Genomic DNA, 15,317 nt, shown 5'->3' with positions numbered 1-15,317 from the left:
AGTAATTTTTCAGTTATCAGTAAAATACCAGTATTCATATCCCTTAAACCAATACTCTGAATTTCACTGTCATATGACTAGAACTGAGAACTCTTATTTTCTGCTAACTACAAAGCTGAATTTTCTGAGCCTATAGAATTCAGGCACAGCTTCTGTGAGTCACCTGTGGCTCTAACACAAGGTAAAAACTTCCGCAACGGACTGATCTGTTAAGCCTTTGTTTACTGTGTCTCTTCTTTACACTTGCCTCCATGCCACAGAACATGCCATCACTGAAATATTCCAACTCCTCCCACTGTTTTCTTCCCAACTTCTAAATCAGCAGCTCTCTTCCTATTCTCATCAGTTCCTGCATGTTTCCCTTACCTCAGACCCAGCTATTCCTTCACACAGTTTCTATTCCTCCACCATCAGTCATGGGTTCCACTTCTTCCAGGGGTTTCATCTTTGCCAATGCAATACCACTCCTGAGGCTGCACAGACAGACTGCTATGAGCACTAACAAACCCAGGGAGTAGGAGCCTTCTCTCCTAACTATCAGCAAGTCTCTTATCTCACTCAGTCCCACTCTCAGGAGAGGGAGTCACAAGCATCAGGCATGAGTGGGAAGCAGATCTCATCAGGAGTTGCCATACTATATTCCCAACTCAGTATTTTATTTCTGTAACTACAAAGTTAAATAAGTGTTACACAATATTAAACAGAACTTTTAACTTTAATATTCAAATTCAACACTAGTAAGAACAAATAGAGCACAAAAGGGAAACATTGTTTTAAGTAAAATGAATGAAGAGACAAGCCAGTAATCAGAACAGTTCTTCTGTCAGCCTAAGTTCAACATCAGCATTGGTTCCATGGCCACATTCTGTTCCACATATTGGAACTTCAAACTGAATTGTTAAGCTGTGTCTGCTGGCATCCCAGACTGCAGTTTCTGTATAGTACACTATAAGCATGATCAAACTTATGTACATAAACAATGAAAAACAACCTGAACACACTAAACAACTATTTACAAGTATTCCAACATAAAAAAACCAAACATACAATAGCCCAAGAATGGGCAACTGAAGAAAATATGAACATTCAGAGAACCTTATTAGAAAGTAGAACAAAACATCAATAGCAAAGACATTAACAATTGCACTATACTAATACAGAGTCCAAATATTAAATTGGTGCATTTTTTCACAATGCACTAGCTTTGAGAGAAAAATGCTGCCTTCACTAAAATGCAGCTTACATTTGTTTCACGTAATTGCTTTAACAAGAAGCCTATTAACACAAGAATGATTGTTTTAATGCTACAGTTTACAGCAAGGACATTGAACTAAAAATAGCAGCAGTTCCACATGGCACTTAATTCCACAGGTTCCTAAGCTGTGGTTTATGCAATGCCTACAAAGTGCTCCCAGTTGAATATACAAATAAAATTCACAACAGAAGTCTACCTGACATCAGGTACATTGACTGTAGGTGGCCTTAAAGCCTGTCTTTTAAAATTTATTCCCCCTCTGCTCCAAAAAAAAAAAAATTAACTATCAAAGTAAGGCCTCCTCCCTCCTTCTTAAAAGATTAGGGATATTGCTTCTTATTACAATGCTGTAACACTACAAAGCAGCACACCACTATAGTGGTTAACCCTGGGACAACATAACATCTAACAGTGTAACCGAAGGCTTATGGAGCAACATCCAGGAGAGTAACCGAGTCCATCAGCCCCGATGGTGAATGCAGAACCAGCCATAGGGTATGAGTAAAAACCAGAAGCAAGAGCTGTCAAACTGGTGATACTGCCTACAGGACAAGGAAGAGGAGCTGAAGGCTCCCCCAGTTCCTGGCTGTGGTGGGTCAGTAGATGGTGAGGCTCAGCGAGCGGTTCATCTTCTTGCCGATGAGGCGCGACGGGCGGCTCTGCGTCGCCGAGCGCGTGGCCATCCTGTCCGTGAACAGCGCGCGCTCCTCGGCCGCCGCCTTGGCCAGCTGCGCCTTCTTCAGCTCCCTGCAACACAGGGACACGGCTCAGCACAGCCACAGACAGCAACACAGATACAGCAGTCACCATCCACAACTCTGGGTCAGGTTTAGGTCATACTGACAGCGTTATGATTCACATCCCCCTGTTTCCAGCCAGACGGCAGAGGTGGCATGCTCATTACTTGTACAGATTTCTTTCTTTTGAAAAGCAAGGGAAGGAAATGAAAAATTCACACAACTCAGATTCTGAAATCTAGCCTGCTGCAAGCAGCTCAGCACTTCAATTACCAGGACACAGGAGGGTGCTTTTGTCACAGACATCTTTTATGAAAAATATATTTTTTAAGATTTTTTTCTCCTGAGAAGCCTCAGGAACAAAACGTAAACAATGATTATCTGCTGCTGTGGAATGCAACAGGTAGACCTGTGATTGGTCCCATAGAGTTGTTTCTAATTAATGGCCAATCACACTCAGCTGGCTTGGACTCTGTCTGAAACACAAGCCTTTGTTATTCATTCCTTCTTTTTCTATTCTTAGCTAGCCTTCTGATGAAATCCTTTCTTCTATTCTTTTAGTATAGTTTTAGTATAATATATATAATAAAATAATAAATCAAGCCTTCTGAAACATGGAGTCAGATCCTCGTCTCTTCCCTCATCCTCAGACCCCTGTGAACACCATCACACTTTTACCTCCTGGCACAAGGCTCGTGTTAAGTCAGAGTTCATTACCAAGGCTTGCCCAAAGGAAGCAAATTCAGCCACACCTGAACTTCTGTGGGAGTCAGACACTTAGATGAACACAGATGTGTGTAACTGACAACACACAGTTCAGGAAGCATCCTTTTCCTTTTGCATACCCACATCAAAAGCTGATCACCACCTCCACATTTTTTGCCTAACAAAAATGGGAGCCTGCAAGGCAGAGTCACTGAAGGCAGCACAGGCCATTGCCCCTGTGCAAGATTCTGCTAGCTGCTCTGTTTCAGAGAATTACCAATACCCAGCCTGAGGACAAAGTTAAATCTAACTCAGGATAAAGTTATAAAGTAGTCCAACAAAAGAGCACAGCTATCTTTATAAACATTTCCCCCATACGCTGCTTTTCTCCTTTCTTCAAATACTGACATATGGCTAAACCTCAGCCTTCCCCCATACTCTCTCCCTCCCACAATCTCAAACTATCCATTAAAGAACTTTCTCTACCATGAGTATTTGTAATCTCACTTCACACCTGGCTGCAAAGCAAAATGAAATGTTACAAGCTTGCTGCACATTGGTGGTGTATTCAGTTTTAAGCTACATGTTTTACTTTAATAAGCAATTCCCATTCTTGTAAGCCAGAGTTAACACCTGTGCCCCATATAATCACCCCCACATTTATCACTGTGCCAGTTCACTGGAAGAGAATGCAACCAATTTTCAGTCCTCTTCCTTGTGAACAAATACACACTCGTGTGCTTGCCCAACCACCACACCACTTTACCAGGAAATTTAGTTTTACAATATCCTTCCACTCTTCCCTAGAAGTCTTGAGTTCTTGCCTAGAAATCTTGAATTCTTCCTTCCTCTGAAGAGGACAACACAGTAGAAAAGCTGAGTTGCCTTAAAAGGATTTTTTTCACTGAAGATGACTTACACACTAAAGTGGTATTTTAAATGGTTCAAATGCCGAAATTTAAGAAAAAACAAACTCAACAGAAAAAACCCTGTCCCCCCAAACTACCTGAAGTATTTTATGGAGCACTATGCCACACAACAGTAAAAATTACTGCGGCTAAGTGTTGTTTTAAAATCATTCTTAGATTTACAAGGATGTATCCTTGTTGCCAGGCTAGAAGGGATCTTCACAAAACACTAGCTTTGCCATTTTTCTTTTTCAAGAGGTGCAAAAAGATGTTGTCTTAATCTACACAAGCAACTTACCTCAGCAAATCTGCCCTTTAGCAACCTGCACAAATTGTCTGATTATTCTTTCAATGTAATTCATAATATTATGAAGATAACCAGCTAATCCAGTACATCTGGCTGTGGTCAGACTAGCAATGGCAAGATAAGCAGGTAACAATGGAGTGAACCTGAATGTGAAATTAACATCTTCATTCAAGACATACCACTCCAAAATAAATCAGTGATCTATATTCCCTCATAAAAGCCTGCCCATTATGTATAACACATGCAAAGATAACTGAAGTCAAAGTGACAGATGGCTGCTCTTTCCCTGAAATTCAAGCAGAAATCAGACTTTCCTAAAGGGAATCTCTTTTTCCAAACTTTAATTCAGAGTGAGTGTTTGAGCAAGGGGTAGGACAAGATGACCTCTAGATACAAATGATTCTCTGGTGACCCAGTAACACTGCTGTGTACAATTCAATCAGTCCAATAACATTCCTGATGTGCCATTCCATTTAGGTTCAAAACAGGCAATTTAAGTCATTTTCCAACATTTCAATGTACAAATGACCTAGGAAAACATAGACTCAAATCATACAGATGTAAGCTAGGCTATACCTGTCACAGAAGTGTGCACTGTCCTGAAACATCTGTTTAAAGCCATAATGTTTTGTATGCCTTGAATACTAACAGTGCTTTTGAGATTCCCTTAGAGCGTTCAAGAGTTCTTTCAGTGGCGAAAGTTCCTTTTAAAGTTCCACGACCCACTTTGCACTCTCAGGTACGCACATGCATACAGATTTGTGGATCTCACCCACAAACAAGGACACCCCTGTTTTACCATCACTTCACTCTCAGGTGAGAACCTGTTAGAAATGAAGTTCTGTTAAGGACCCCAAGGCCCTACTTACTTTTGCAAGAGGGAGTTCTTGAATTTTTCAGCGTTCAGCTCTATTCGCAGCTGCTCCGCGCTCTTTTTTGCGGCAGAGAGAAGCACCGAATGCTTCACCAGGGCCACAGCCGAAGGCCTTTTCTCAGGATCAGGATTAATCATAACCTTGGGGAAAAACAACACAAGGCATCCTTGTCAAGGCCAGCAAGACAATAAATCACACTTATCAGCGAGCCACTAGTACACAGGAGTTCTTACTTTTAGTAAGTCTACTAATTCTTGAGAAAGCACTTGTGGCAGCCTGGGCAGCTTTCCTTGCCGGATTTCGTGCCACTGGTCCCCGTTGGTTGGAAGAGGCTCAGCACCAGCAGCACAGACAACAGTCAGAGCGAGAGCAAAGATATCCGCCTTTGGCAAGTGAGTGTAGTTCTTCAAAAGAAAAAAGGAAAAATAAATTCACCATTTTTTCCCTAAAGGAAACAGCATGCAGGCCTAACATCATTGCTTCCCACAAACAGAACAGTTACCTCTTGTAGGACTTCATTTGCAAGGAAACGGCTATCACCTTCTTCCACTTGAGGACTAGAGACTCGAGTTACATGGCCCAGGTCACCTGCAAGGAGGAAAGAAAGTTAATTTTCAGAAGACAACGAGATGATGCAATTCTTTTGCACACAAGCGTGTTTTTTCTCACCTATTTTAAAAATTACTCTGTCAGATGACCAGTCATCATCATCGCCTTCCTCTAGAGTTATACTCGGGATTGATGTTCTAGATATGAAAATGTTACCTGAAAAATAGCAGAATTGTTAAAACAAACATTCCTGTACCATTTGTACTTGACCTAGTTTCACTACAGTTTCCTTTAGCCATGCAGAAGTTTTATTTGTATATAAACCCTGTTCAAAGAGTGAGAAGCTATAACTGATTCGCTGTGGCCCCTCTGCTGGGAAGGCAGCCAAGTGTTATGCAAGTAGAGTCAATTACACAAAAAGGACCCAAGATAAACTCAACAGTTTAGGTCTGCTGGCCAATTTTATAACTGACATCTTTGTGCTCCTATTCAGAGCTTCAGGGAAGAATTTACAGTTAGTAAGGTGTGGCTAACTGTTCATTTTTCTACAGCAGATTAAATGAACTGAGCAAGTTGTCAATAGAGAGTAAAGTAGTTACAAACTTACTAGGTTTGATGTCCATGTGTACCAGGGACATCGAATGAATGTACTTTAAACCTCGAGCCACTTGAAGCAGCAAGTCCTTCAGTTCTGGTTCAGTAAAGTAACGCATATTCCTGTAATTTTCACTTATGGCATCTGCTAAACTGCCACCTGGAAAACCATTAAAAAAAACAAGTTATACTTTTGCATCAAACAGCTGACAATGTAACTACAACTAGCTCCCAAAACTAAGTGAATATATCACAGAGAACTTGCTGGCAATATACAGTAAGTGTAAAATATGGTGCTGTATCCTCTTCTCAGCCATATAACAATATAATAAAATTCTTTTCTCCTGTAGTTGTCAGACTAACAGAATATCAACACAAGGAAAAGGGCTCTCTCTCTCTTCCAAATCTCCATCAGGGCATCAACAATAGCAAAATGCTTCCGAATCAAGTTTAATCTCCTTTTTAATGGAAACTCTAGCAATTTTCTCTATTCCAGCTTGTACTACTGTACAGAAGAAAGAAAAGTTCTTCTGCTCACAAACATCTCACATACTTCCAGTATGCTTGAACATGCATGACTCGGTCTGCAACTTTGTACATTTTTGCTTCATCCATCTGCTAAGCCTTTTCCAGAAAGGAAAACCAGTCACTTGGGAGAAAGACAGCATGGGCTATGAGTAGGGTAATCAGTTCCTAACTATTGTTAACAGCTTGTAGATACCTGTATGTCTTCTTTACTTACCATTGCAATATTCATTCTGTATAAGCATGTGATCATCTTCTGCCCATGCAGAGTAGTACCTCACGACATGGGAATGCTGTCCCAGAACGGCATGTGCATAGACCTCTCTTAAAGCATTCTGCCTGTTAGTCACAAAAAACAGCACATGTGAGTATTGTGAAGTGAAATTAGTACCATTTCTTATTACAGTAGGTATTTCTAATTAAAATCTTCCTATTCAATTCTGTGGCACCCTAAGCTGGATTTGTACTTATGTCCAAACAGTTAAAATAATTTACATTATATTAAAAGACTTAATCTATGGAACATCAAAACAATAGTTTGGTGTGAGAGCCACACTTCCATTACATACTTGCCAACCAGTAGGAATAGCAAACTTTAAGATGCAAGACTAAAGTTCTAGGCAAAAAATAAAAGTGTTCATAAGCCAAGGGTTTGACTGAACTCAACATTCACTAGATTGTAAATCTGGTATGCAATTTTGTGCAACTCAGACTTAGGAGGTTTATATTATAACTATCTGAACACACTATTGTGTGTTCAAATACTTATAAACTATTCAAACAACTATTCCCCACACTGAAGTGTGGGGGAAAGTCCTGAATCACAGGCTCATTCACAAATGCCAAAAAATACCCTCCAACTGACTTAACTTATCTACATGCCACTTCAAGCTGACAAGGATGAGGACTCAGTTGGAAATAGTGCCCTCCTTCCATCTCTCAAAGATGACCTTTGCAAGCAAGGGTTATTCTCACTTTGAGAGCAGTCTGTTTCCACACAGAACACTGGGACAAACATCTGGCAGGAGAGAGGCCAATCAGCCTTTTCTCCCCAGTACTGCACAGTACCTGGGGAGTGGGTGGGGAAGAAAAAAATCAAGTGGCTTCAAAATTGTATCTCTTTTACATTTAATTCGTGTTCATTTTGTACTGTCCTCTTAAATGCCTTCTCTAGACACCAACACAAAGAGCCAAGAAGAAACACCAAGAGAAGACTCTTAAGTTTTAAGAGCAGGAAGTACTCACTCATCCACTGAGCCAGCCAGGGGTTTCTTGGATCGTTTGATTGCATAGATGCAGCCATCCAGCCTCTTCACACACTTAAACACAGAGCCAAATTCACCAGACCCAATTTTCTCCAGTTCATGGAATTCGGTTGCATACCGTGACTTCATGTTACTTTCTGTTATTGTTATCCTCTGCAAAGATTACCAAGGAAAATATTTAGGTCTGACAATACACAAACTGCTGAAATTAGTATCAAGGTTTAAAGATGAAATACCTTAGCAGGTCTCATGGTTTCCTCTTCAGGCTCTCCATCACTTGGTTCCATGTCCTCCCCACAAGAGCTGAAATTCACACCAGAAATAACATGGTTTAAGTAAACTTAGAACTGAAGCCCAGAAGCTGTTGAATTTTTCTGAGATCTAGTTTTCCTATCTAACTTTAGTTAACTAATTGAACACTAGACATCTGTAAACACAAACTCATAAAATTGTCATGCTAATATCTTTGTCATTTCTTTCTTCATGTTTCACACTTGTATTTAATGCATTTTTTCCCCTCCTGAATAAAAGACTGTGCATGGCCCATTGTGTGAGGGGAAAAAGACCAGCACAGAGCCTAGTCTATTCTCTCTGCACAGTAATCAAAAGATCTAATGCTAAATGATTATTTCATGCTATCATGCCCCTTGAAGCACATCCTTTAAGAGCTGTATTATACATTACTAACAACCTGCAAGCAAAAATACATTCTTAGAAGCAATTTGTAGCAAAATCTTTGCAGTCAAAAGTAGCTCTAAATACAAGTTTAACAAAGGAAGCTACAAGTCACTCACTCATTCCAGTGTATCCTCTTCCTCCTCCGACATTTGCCATCAGAGTTGTGAAGGAACATGGAGTCAGGAGTGAAGGGATTGATGTTCACATGAGGTGTTTGTCTAAAATCTTCTTCTTGCTTCTCTGATTTCCCAACATTCATAAACAGCGAGCCCCCTCGAAGTTTGACTGAGCTGGAGCCTAAACCTTGTGCTTTAGAAAGCAAACTCTGTATTTAAAATAAAGAAACAAAACCAAAATATTTTTAGTCATTCGTAACCTTGACATTGCCTTAGACATTAAACAGTCAGGTCATGCCTGAAGCCATCATTACACTATTGCCTAATTAAAGTTAGCATCAGTTGTTTAAATACCTGCATTTCCATCAAAAAGCCTAAGAAACCATAAGGCTTTCTACTCTACACAGAAACAGTTCAAGCAAACAAATATTAAAATTAAAAGACAGCAAAGCTGATGATGAAAGTAACCTTTTTCTGTCTTTAATCATTTAATCACCTAAACTTCTTGGACAAATCTTTGTCCATTAAATGAACACAGATGAAACTCAAGGACAATCCTGTACTGTATCACTATGATTTGCACGTGCATAATGTGGAAGCTAGATCAGACATGAAATGATCTTTGATTTCTACAAATTTAAGTGACAATCTTAAATGGCAAATGCAACATTTAATATTGATGCACTGATGCATCTTCTGAGCCTACAAAAATCGTTTCAAGAATTGGCAGCATGGCTGCACAGTCAGTTAAATATCCAAAACTCATCTTCTGGGTGGTAACTTGCCAGACCAGGCATCTTCCAGGCACATAACAAAACCTCTCCCCTGCACCTGAGTCTCCTTCATCCTGGTGAGGATGCAGGGATGACTGGATCACAAGCAGGAGCATCACCTTATCCTAACAACAAAATAAAGGCTTGACAGGACTAAAGCCTAAACCACCACAGGGAAGCACACTCAGTACATGGGAATGTCAACTGCAATCCTGAAATCTGCCCTAGATGAAGACCTGTGCTTCTCAGGACACACTTCTGTACTTCCACTGGATACCTGAACCACCTGATTCTTCCAAAGATGACCTATGTAGAATGTGGCCACCTAATTTAAGAACCCCACTGAACTGCTGTGTTAAAAACTTGTTTCTAGTATCATATTCCACAAAACTTTTGCAGCTCTGAAGTGTCTGCCTCTGACAAGGTGTAAAATCACCACCAATTTCACCTTTTACAAACTTGTACCACTGATCTTCACCAGAGAACCCTCACTGGAGATGGAAGCTGTAGAAAACCAATTAAGAAGGAAGCCTTCCTCACACCTTAAGTCAGTTGTTTTCCATCTATAGCCTATAGACCCCTGGGAGATTATCCCCGGGGATTATCCCAGGATTACTTCTAAAGGGCTATATGAAAAGTAATGAAGAAAGGAAGCCAATTATCACTTGATTTAAATTCACTATACGGGATTTTACACAGCGTCGAGTTCAAAAGTTGAAATGCCTTCCAAAAGTCTGCTATTGACAGAGTTAAGAGCTGCTACCCATGTTTCCCTCTAAACTTTGGACTCTCCCAGTTTCCGAGCACCGAAGTGTTTCACGTTCGATGCAGGAGGAGTGCAGAGGCTGAAGCAGCGCTGGCGCACGGCAGGAGCGCTCCAACACGCCGGGATGGCAGCAGCGCCCATCGGAAGGGAGCAGCCTCTGAGATCATCGGGCCCGGCCCATGACCCAGCCCCGCCGTGTCACCCAGCCCACGGCACCGAGAGCCATCGGTCCATCCTTCCTTAAACACCTCCAGGGACGGTGACCTCACCACCTCCCAGGGCATTCCATTCCCATGTCCAGTCACCCTTCCTGTGAAGAAACTCCTCCTAGGACAGGCCAGCTCACCGAGACACGCTCAGGATCACACCCCAAGCCGAGCTTTAACTTTCGGGCTACACCCCTACCAACCAACGCCCACTCCACGCTCCAGCACGCACTCCAGGAGCTTTAACACTCCACGCTCGCACTCGCACTTTTCAAACACTTTCCACAAAACACTGCCAAACTCGGGAAACTTTTTTGTTTCTATATGACTAACACCTAAGTAAGCGGCTCGCCCCGTGTCCCGTCGGGAGGCGGCGCCGCCCGGTCCCGCCCCGTCCCGTCCGGAGCCCCCGGCGCGGTCCCGAGCGGCGCCCCCGCCGTTACATAACGGACTAGCCCGGCTCACCTTGGGCGTGTGCGGCGTGTCGAACAGGCGCAGCTTGCGCAGGGTCTTGTGCGGCGGCGTGCCCGGGTAGTCGGGCAGCGGCGAGCCGGGCTCCTCGCCCCGCGCCCCCCGGTACCCGCCGGCCGCCGGGTGCGGCGGGGAGCGCTCGCAGCACCGCCGGCCCTTGTGCGGGGCCAGCGGCGAGGGCGAGTCGAGCAGGAAATAGGCTCCGGGCGACTTGACCGGCGACGAGCCGAAGCCTTCCTCCTCCCACGAGTCCCCCTCGTCCGGCAGCGGCGCCGCCGCCGGCTCCATCTCCTCCTCCTCCTCCTCCTCCAGCAGGGGCGGGTCGCTCCGCGCCGGGGTGCGCGCGGCCGAGAGCGGCGAGTCCGCCTCCTGGAACGCCGAGTCCTCGCCGGTGCTGTTGGCGCTGCTGCTGCCGCAGCCTTCCTCCTCCTCCTCTTCCTCCTCCTCCTCGCAGTCGCTGTGGCCGCTCAAGAACAGCAGCTTCTGCCGGATCGGGGCCGCCGCCCGCCGGGCCGAGACGCGCCGCGGCGGCGCCGCCCGCTGCAGGCTGAGGAAGCTCATGGCGGCCGCTCCGCCCGTGCCGCTCCCGCTGCGCTGCCCGCGCTCCGCCCGCGTGCGGTGCCGGTTCGGCTCGCGCTGCCCACGAACGGTCCCGCCGCGCGCCGTTCGGACTCCGCGGCTTTCCCGCGACCGTTGGTCACGTGCCGCGCACGCCGGCCAATCGCGCCCGCCCACCGGGTTTGAAAACACGGCGCGCGGGGGCGGGGCCGCGGGCTGTCGCGTCACGGGCCGCTTTGGCGCGAGCGGGGGGGCGGGGCCGGGCCGGGGCCCCGCCCCGAGGCGGCCGCGCGGACGTGTCCGCCCGTGAGGCGCGCGCCCGGCGCCATTTTAGCCCCGGGGCGGCCCCGCCCGGGCGGCGGGAACCGCCTGGAGACGGCGTCCGGGGAGCGCCGGGAGCGCCGCGGGGACAGCGCCCGCCCCGCCGGGCAACTCCCGGGACACCGCGGGGACAGCGCGCCGCCCTGCGGGACTGCCGCTCCCCGCTCCTCTGCAACGTGGTCTGGCTCCCGTAGAGTTGCTGGAACTGAGCGCGCAAAAATGACAATAATAATAATAATAATACAGTATTTAATTAATTAATAATAATAATAGCAACAGCACCTTCTGTGCCAGTTAAAGGCGCCTTTTTCCTTTCCCAAGCGCAGCCAGACCCATTGCTGTATTTGCAGGAGCGGCACGCACGTGGTTTAAAGGGCCGGGGCGCTGCCCGCGCCGCTCGCTCCCGTGGGACACTTCCAGACGGACCCAGCCCCAGCACAGCGAAGGCCGTGGATGCTGGATGCTGTCACCACTCTGCCTCTTGGCCCCGTTTTCTGTCTGGTTACACCCAACAGATAAACCTGCCCCTCTCTTCTGAACCAAATCGCCTTAAAACGAGCCCCTTGGGTAACAAGGCACATGAAAAAATAGGGGTTTTTCCAGCCACGGGAGCCCCGGGGAGCCCAAACCCAGCGAGGTACACCTGTAGCGCTGCTCTCCGGACACGCAGAGCATTCCCCGGACACGCAGGCAGTGCCGGGATCCATTCATGGCTCGGAGCCAAGCTGGGGTGCTCGGACGCTGCAGCACAGCCCCTCTCCTGCCTCCTCCACAAAGCTCCCCTCCTTGCCTGGCACACAATCCTCATGTGCTGCCCCTGACACACTCCTGGGGAGCAGAACCTCGCACCTACAGGGATGGATGGCATTGTCCCCTATTCCACTTCTGGCAATGCCAAATTCTTTAACCTCTTCTGCCTGAAAATACCCATTTCTCTGCAGAGAGCTGTCCTGGTTTTAGGACAAGCAGTGATGAGCCACAGGAACACAAGTTTTGAGTTTTGCATTTTGGAGAAAACTGAAAGTAGCCAGCATAACCTATGAAAATGGGACAGAGATAGGGTTACATCAAGTCAAGTATAAACCCACTTGCTGCAGAACCACACTAACATTCCATTTAAAATATTCATTTTTAAAAATTAAGTTCCCTGTGCAGCAAGTACTAACTGAAGCATTCAAGTTTTAGAACAGATGATGTAAGAGAAGGTTTTGTAAAATTAGAATTTCCATCACCTTTTTCTCCAATCAGAGCTCACAGAGGGAGATGCAAAGCAATTCTTATAAGTGACTCAAAACTTTCCAGCCACTATCTGTGGCTTGCTTCAGTCATAAATGAAGTTTCCTTTTCTTTGAAAAAGTTTAAAGACTGTAAGCTTTCAATAAATCCCTCCCCCTGTAATGTCAAAGCCTGCAGTTTCCTTCCCAAACTCAACCGGATGTAACTCATATTTTCTGGAGTCTACAGACACAGTATTTGGTGACAGCAAGTGACAAAATGAAGTTCAGAAGCCCTGTTGTAATTGAATGAGTTACTAATGAATTACAATGAATTACTAATCACTGGAACAGTTTAGCGAGACAAAAACAAGTGCTACAATTCAGAATTGTACAGAGAAGAAAGTATTTCTGAGGAGAAGACAGGAGAGGAAATGAAAAAAGGAATAGAGAAATAAGGAGACAACAGTAACACAGTGATTTTAAAAGAAAGTTTATTTGCAATCTGAAAGCAATTAAGAAAAGGAAGTAGTGAATAAATATGTAGCCAACAAAATGCACAGCTGCTGTGTAAGAGTTCACAGGCTCTGTCTATGTGCTGATCTGAACTCACACCCATTGTTTTGCTGTAGTCTGACAGGACCATGAGCAGTGGTGTTGAAGAGGTGACTTTCACCCAGACTGAGGGGAGCTCTGCTCCCCTGTGACACCTGTGATGAACATGAGGAGCCCCACAGAGCCAACTCCCTCCCAAGGAGCACCTGAGCAATGGACATGACCAGAGGAGGAAGAAGCTCAGTGAGGAGGAGCTTTGCAGCTTTCCACACTATGCCAAATCATCCCAAATTCTCTGAAGCTGATTAAATTGCACCTCTGAACTGCTACAGATCTTGCAGACTCAAGCCCTGATTCTTCCCACAGATGTAACAGCACACAAACTGATGGCTAGGCAGTGCCTGGCTGATACTCCTATAAATTTGAGTGGTTTAACAGTTTTCAGGAGATATATTTACAAAATTGGTTCTTTTCCTTTTTATAATACTTGTTCCTAAGGTGCATTGAATATTTTGCTACTAGAAATATTTATCTGGAGCTGCACACATTCACCGGCAAACAGCTGCTTTTAACTAGGAGTTTTCAAGCTCAAGGAAACCATTGTTTCCAACTTCTGTGGGTAGCAGGGGAAGTCAAAAAAGAGGAGGAACTAGAACAATGGCCAATTTGTCTGGCTGTCAGGACTGCCAGAGAAGTGGCATTGCCATCTTGTCAGGGTTCCTGCACTTGCAAGCTCATCTGGAATTCTCCAAAACCACTTCCATCAAATAGGAAGAGTTCTGCCAAAATCTGGCTGAAACCCATTTACATCAGCCAGCATAATTCACCTCATCAGGGCAGGTGTGAATGGAGTGAGAGAGCAGAAGAGGAAGAAGGTAAAGCTGCTTCTATGAAAAACAGAAACACAACAGGCAGCTGTGCCAAGGCTGCTGGTGGAGAACCGAAAGCAGAGAGAGATCTTTGCTGTTTTCCCAGCTTTTATCTTGGTTTTCAGCAGGTACCCAGGGAGCAGTGTGCTTATCACCAGTGCCAGCAATGGCATTCCAGTGCTCACACAGGACTTGGCATGTTCAGGGACAACAGTCCCAGTGGGAGTGTGCCAACTGGGAGATGTTGTGTCTGGGCCACTGACAGCCTAAAGGTGAGCAGTTTAAAGATTGTTTTATCTGGGGTTGTGCTGCTGTTAGCTGCTGTTAGCTGGCAGCCTCTTTCTCTTCAATTACAAGGTCCAGAGTTAAATGTGTTTCCCATCAAAAATGGACTTTGTATATCCAAAGACACGCCAACAGCTGGTGCTGCCAGTCCTTGTTCTCTTTTTAGTCTATAGTTTGCAGGCAGAGAGAACATTGCTCAGGGATTTATTCACCCAGGGACTCTAAATAATAAGAGCAAGAGAACAAGGTAGAGAATAGAACAGTGATTTTGACAGCACCAAGGTTTCCATAAAGAACAGCTTCTGGATCCAAAATCTAGGAATTTCAAGGAAAATCCAAAGGTATTCAGAAGTTAAAATGTACAAAGTACATTAAAAAAGTACAGGTTGTGCCAAGCAGTCACATACAATTCAGTAATTCTCTATGAGTATGAGAGCACACACTCATGACAGTTTTTAGTGACTCCCTTTTTTGCTTTTAAGTTTACCTCTTAACACTTGACATCTGCTTAACCAGAAAATGGCAAAACAGTCTGGTCCTGAGAGTTGTATTCAGGTAAGAAATTTCCTCCAAAACATCTGAAGAATGGAAAAGACAGAGTGATTGCCATGACTGAAATTTGTACAATTAGAATGTCCCAATTCTCTGTTGAAGCCAAGTAAAAATGATCAAAATAGAAAGATTTTGTACCAGCAATTAAAAAGTCACAATGTCTAATGCACATAAACTAAGCAGTCACTACACTACTAATTACCTCTATCACTAACCTGCCTGCTTCCTTTTTC

At 44.8% G+C, this 15,317-nt stretch overlaps 1 protein-coding gene across 1 annotated transcript; it reads right to left on the bottom strand.

The window, feature by feature from the left end:
- Positions 1 to 708: 708 nt before the first annotated feature.
- WEE1 (WEE1 G2 checkpoint kinase) lies at positions 709 to 11,291 on the bottom strand. The gene is made up of 11 exons (XM_058026272.1): positions 10,725 to 11,291; positions 8,515 to 8,723; positions 7,957 to 8,023; positions 7,701 to 7,873; positions 6,673 to 6,794; positions 5,944 to 6,090; positions 5,457 to 5,552; positions 5,290 to 5,375; positions 5,021 to 5,191; positions 4,782 to 4,927; positions 709 to 2,002 (listed from the first exon to the last, which is right to left on the bottom strand). Exons 1-11 carry the CDS (start codon positions 11,289 to 11,291, stop codon positions 1,852 to 1,854), a joined length of 1,935 nt encoding a protein of 644 aa, XP_057882255.1. The 3' UTR covers positions 709 to 1,851.
- Positions 11,292 to 15,317: the final 4,026 nt, after the last annotated feature.

The sequence above is a fragment of the Melospiza georgiana genome, chromosome 6, assembly GCF_028018845.1.
Source record: "Melospiza georgiana isolate bMelGeo1 chromosome 6, bMelGeo1.pri, whole genome shotgun sequence".
Taxonomy (NCBI): domain Eukaryota; kingdom Metazoa; phylum Chordata; class Aves; order Passeriformes; family Passerellidae; genus Melospiza; species Melospiza georgiana.
Note: the sequence above shows the minus strand (reverse complement) of the source record. Positions and strands in the feature narration are given on the sequence as shown.

Coding starts and splice junctions, on each gene's coding strand:
- WEE1 (XM_058026272.1), bottom strand. CDS start 11,291: ATGAGCTTCCTCAGCCTGCAGCGGGCGGCGCCGCCGCGGCGCGTCTCG. Junction 8,724..10,724: donor ACACGCCGCACACGCCCAAG/GTGAGCCGGGCT, acceptor TTTTAAATACAG/AGTTTGCTTTCTAAAGCACA. Junction 6,795..7,700: donor CTGGCTGGCTCAGTGGATGA/GTGAGTACTTCC, acceptor TGTGACTAACAG/GCAGAATGCTTTAAGAGAGG.